Genomic DNA, 4841 nt, shown 5'->3' with positions numbered 1-4841 from the left:
CTAAAGTGTTTCTTTAAACACTCCCCCATTTCTTGAGAAGAGAAATCAATTTGATGCAGGTGAAGTTGTTAAAACTCAAGAAATAGCTGCAGAACGAATACATGTTGAGAGAGCCATCAATAAAATAAAAAAATTTCATATTTGGGACAAAGTATTCCCTTTGTCTATGTTTGGCAGCATCAACCAAATGTGGACGGTATGTGCACTTCTTTGCAATTTTCACGATCCAATTATAAGTATGTAGAAAGAGAAATGTACACAAGCAGTCTACTCACTTTTCTAGTTCATTGCAAAAAAGTTTTATTAAATGTTAAGTCAAGTGCGTTTCATAACAGTATTTCTTTCAAAATATTTAACATTTGAGAACATAGTGAACTCTGTAAATAATACATTAATTTTAAACAGAGTTGGCCTATGTAAATGTTATCTTATAGTCACAAGTCATCATAAATATATGTATGTCAACATTGATTTTTAAAAGTGGCAAAGCCTTTCAATTATATATTCTGTGAAATTACACATATAAATAGTTAAAAGTGTTTAAAAGACAAAATGTATATTCTGATACTGTAATCATAAAACTGGTATTTTAAATATTTATACAACCTGTGGATTATTTACACCAAGAGATCATATATTCTCAGTAAATTATTTACAAAAGAATAACTGAGACTTTAGTTTACAATAATATTTACATGTTTTATCAATTATTTATTTCAGCAATAAAAATACTTTTAGAATGTAGAATTTTCAGTGCTCTATAATTAAATTTGATCAGTCAATATAAATATAAATAAAAGCAATGGTTCAGATATAAATATTTTAATAAATGTTGAATAAATCTATATTGGATGATGTATTTTCTGTCTTTTTGAGTGTATTTTAAAGCAAACTTCACTCTAGTGTAAAAACTTGGCTTAACGTTTTTGTCTCACAAAGATTAGACATACAGGATCTAAGAATATTTCAAAGTCTGACAATATGAAATTGATAATTCACTGTGGTGTTGCATTGTGAGATGCAATAACACATGGTCCATAAAAATTTACAAAGAAATCATTCAATTTTAGAAACATCATTCTCCAAAATGCATAGTTAAAATCTATTCTTTCAACACTTAAACCCCTGTGGGTGTAGATGATGAAATCACACCACTGTGCACCTGTGATGGCCATCTGGCCTTGTACTTGATAATAATATCTTTGAGTTTGTTTCAAAACTGGTTTATTATCAATATTTTCACTGCAGAAATTTGGGTCAAAACATGCATCTAATGGTGTAATGTTTTTTTGGATTCAGGGCATTTTACTTCACAGATACCAAAGTGGGAATCAGCACTCATGTCTATAACCTTACCATCAGGGGAACATGCAAGGAAACCTTGTGTTGTGTCAATAACTAAACCACATTTATATACTGTTATACTGTAACCACCATTTTGCATAAATTTGATGTAAGCCTCCAAAGCTTTCTTTTCAAACATCCTTCCGTGTTCTGTGCTCACTGACCTAAATGGCTTTGGATTAAATAATCGCTCAGCAAGAGTATCAAAATTACGCTTTCTAGTGCAAACATCAAAAAATGTTGACGCAGTTATCCTTGGTTTGCGATATTCCCACCATTTGTCACAAGCTGCCTGGCCCCTGGTATCAACCTCAATGCTTGAAGCAGTGTTTTCATCAATTGTTAGTTGACTTATAAAGCTTTGAGACAATCAGGTAGTTGCTTATCTGTAGATTCAGTTGGCAATGAAGAGAGTGGAAATCTAGGGTAACTAATCAGTGGCATAGTATTTACTGGAACTCTTGCTGAAGGGTTAGTTGAAATATAAACAGCAAAGTTGGATTCACTTGGTGCTAACTGATAACTTAACACTGAACCTCTTGGCATTTCACCAGCTTTAGTATCAATCATATTTGTAGTATCATTCAAAGGAGTGATCAACATTGCACAACTTTTGGGGTTTCTGTCAACACAATTCTTTTTTAATGTTACTTCATTGTCAACATTAATCACATCACCTCTTACAGCTTGATACAAAGTACAGCACACTGCATCCCCCTGATTTTTCTGGCCCACTTTAAGCTTTTTAACAGCTACATCCATAGCTGCTGTGGGTTCAATTCCATCAGTCCGTCTTTGATTCCACTTTTGTAATTTTGATGTCACAGGAATATTACCATTCAAATCTTTCTGTAGATTTTCATCATTAACATCTTTGTATCCATATAGCGAAAATTCACAAATTCGGAACATAAGCCCAATCATGTGGTTACAAAAACCAGATTTACCTGCAACACATGTACACTGGCCATACAACACCTCACCACTTACTAAATGCAGAGCTAATTTTAGAGAATGAGGATCTTTGGTTTTACTGTAGCTGTGAAAACATTTTGATTTAAAAAAAAACAAGGATTCTGAAACTGCTGTCTGTAGGCTAAAAATATAGTTCTCATGATGAAATACAGAACCACGCTGAAATGAAGTTGCTTCTCCTCTTTTATGTCTGTGCAAGGCCTTACCACCCTGTGTTGCATAGTGGTCCATCTGGGCTCGGGAAAACAATGGCAGTTTCTCAAGAGATGTGCCCCATCCTGTCACTGGGAAACAGCTTTGAATAGATGTAGATGGTTGAGTAGTTGCTAATTTATTATTTCTTGTTAACCCCAGGCTTCTCCTTTTCAGCTCTGTATATATGTTGTTTGGATCTGGATCAACAATGGTATCTATTTTGTTGGCAATAAAGTGATGCACTCTGAAAAATATAAATATAGTATAATCCATTTAGTATACCTTTGAACATGGGACCTAGTGAATTGTTTTGTCTTAAGAAAATTGAGATTTAGTCACCATGACAATGGGTTTCCATTTTATAAAAAAATGTACGTGTGTTTGGTAGACATCATCTTAAATCAAGTCCTATTCAATCATGGCTTTGAAAACAAGAATAAAACAAGATCCCTTCCCTTGAAGATTACCAGATTGATGTTTGTTGAAATTCAGTAATATTGCATACAACTTAATAACAAGATAACATACATGCAGACAATTAACAGTTACTTGTACTTCATCATGTGAATAACAAGTAGTGTATCAACATACAGAGTTTGTATTTCATTGAAAACTGAACAAGAAACTGCATTGCTGGAATACCTTGCCACAAGTTCTGCTTTAGTCATACTCTGCCTGGGTTTGTCTCCTCTACACTTCAACCAGAATCTCAGCTCGTCATTGCTTAACCTTGCTGCTCCCTTCCATTCAATGCTGCCCCTGGTATGTCATCTTCTGTCAGGGATATACTGGTTTCACTCACAGAGTTCGTGTCTACCGCCATTATTAGATCTACAATGTACACATCAACATATTGAACTAAATAAATAATAAAATCAACTCAGACTCAATCACGAGTCACAGAGAAATATAGCTCAGCGTGGCAGAGCTGTGTGTTACCGGCGTTATATATAGCCTGGTGGGAGACCATATACTGCCGGTAACACACAGCCATAGGCTGCCACGCAGAGCCATCGTCCGCTCGCACGGCTCGTTTGCCAGACATCGTCCGCTCGCACTGCTCGTCAGCCAGACACGGGAAGCATCCAGCTGCTCGAACAGCAGGCCTTAGCAAGCGAAGATGCGCAGAGCTAATACAAATACAATTAGATGCACTACTTGAATGCTATTCCGGTTAAAACTATGGCATCATTTGTCGTATGCCATGAAATCCAAGTTCATTTAAGCAACTATTTGATATTGCAAGCTAAGTTTCATCTCAAGTTACAAGCTTCACAATGCTCTACGATTATGATGACATGGTTGGCAATCAATAGTTCGAAGCACGGAAGTCGGAAGTGTCACCTGCGGAGTATCTCCGATGTTATGTGTATACACACACCTACAACGTCAATGCAGGGGTGTTTAAAGAAATTTGCCGACCCAACAACTTCACATCGATGCATACGTCTATTGAACTCTACGACACATTTATAGATGTAGGGTATCACACGGTCCCTTCGTGGGTATCAGCACAAATCAAGAGCGACTGTTCAGCGCACTTTTTGCAGACGACAACGTCTCGCGACCGGTCGCGAGAGAGATGACAAACATTTTCTGCACACAGTGGCAAAAGTGCGGTTAAACCAGCATAACAGCCCTATCTTGGAATGTTAAGGTAGAGAAATGTTGAATACCTTACCTTTCTAGAAAAATTTCTCAGGTAGTTCTGCTGTAACACCGTCTATCGTTCGTAACTGCGCGCTTTGTTTACCCTCTCCAGCTGACAGGACCTACTGACCTCGCTTTCATTACGCTTTCGTTCGGTAAATGACGTCATAATTAAAGGACGGCCCTCTTTATGAAAAGGGTCCTATACGTAGCGGCAATTAGAAGTCACCCCTATTGACAAAATTAAAATAAACAACAACTCTTTTTCAGAATTCCCCCAGTTTCAATGAACAGTTATTAGATTTCTATATAATACTTATAGCCCTAAACTTGTATATATACTACTACTACTACTACTATACTACTACTACTACTACTACTACTAATAATAATAATAATAATTAATATAAGTATTATATAGAAATAATAACGCGAATAATAATAGGTTCAATTTCCATGAAAATTTCACCTTAAGGGTATTTTGGGTCAAAAAGACCAAAAATGATATCGATTTCACTGCCCCATGTTTCCATGGTAACCATTTTAGGGGTTGAAAATTCCAGTTTTTCTAATATCCCATGAAAAGTTACTTTGATCGTTATGAAAATTATCAAGTGGGGGAGTTCGGGTCAGACAACACAAAAAACCAGACTTATTTTAATGTTTCGAGTTGCCAT

The 4841-nt window shown here is 36.0% G+C and overlaps 1 protein-coding gene across 2 annotated transcripts; it reads right to left on the bottom strand.

Annotated features, from left to right (window-relative positions):
• Window positions 1–285: 285 nt before the first annotated feature.
• LOC139150296 (uncharacterized) lies at window positions 286–4345 on the bottom strand. 2 transcript variants are annotated; one of them, XR_011556218.1, is made up of 3 exons: window positions 4196–4345; window positions 3157–3345; window positions 286–2758 (listed from the first exon to the last, which is right to left on the bottom strand). XR_011556218.1 is itself a non-coding variant. In XM_070722585.1 (2 exons), exons 1-2 carry the CDS (start codon window positions 3180–3182, stop codon window positions 1696–1698), a joined length of 1089 nt encoding a protein of 362 aa, XP_070578686.1. In that variant the 5' UTR covers window positions 3183–3315; the 3' UTR covers window positions 286–1695. The 2 variants fall into 2 exon arrangements, 1 of the variants encoding a protein (XP_070578686.1); XM_070722585.1 differs by lacking the exon at window positions 4196–4345 and having other exon boundaries at window positions 3157–3315.
• Between the last annotated feature and the right edge of the window lie 496 nt (window positions 4346–4841).

The sequence above is a fragment of the Ptychodera flava genome, chromosome 14 (genome assembly GCF_041260155.1).
Source record: "Ptychodera flava strain L36383 chromosome 14, AS_Pfla_20210202, whole genome shotgun sequence".
Classification (NCBI taxonomy): domain Eukaryota; kingdom Metazoa; phylum Hemichordata; class Enteropneusta; family Ptychoderidae; genus Ptychodera; species Ptychodera flava.
This window is presented reverse-complemented; position numbering and strand designations above follow the sequence as displayed.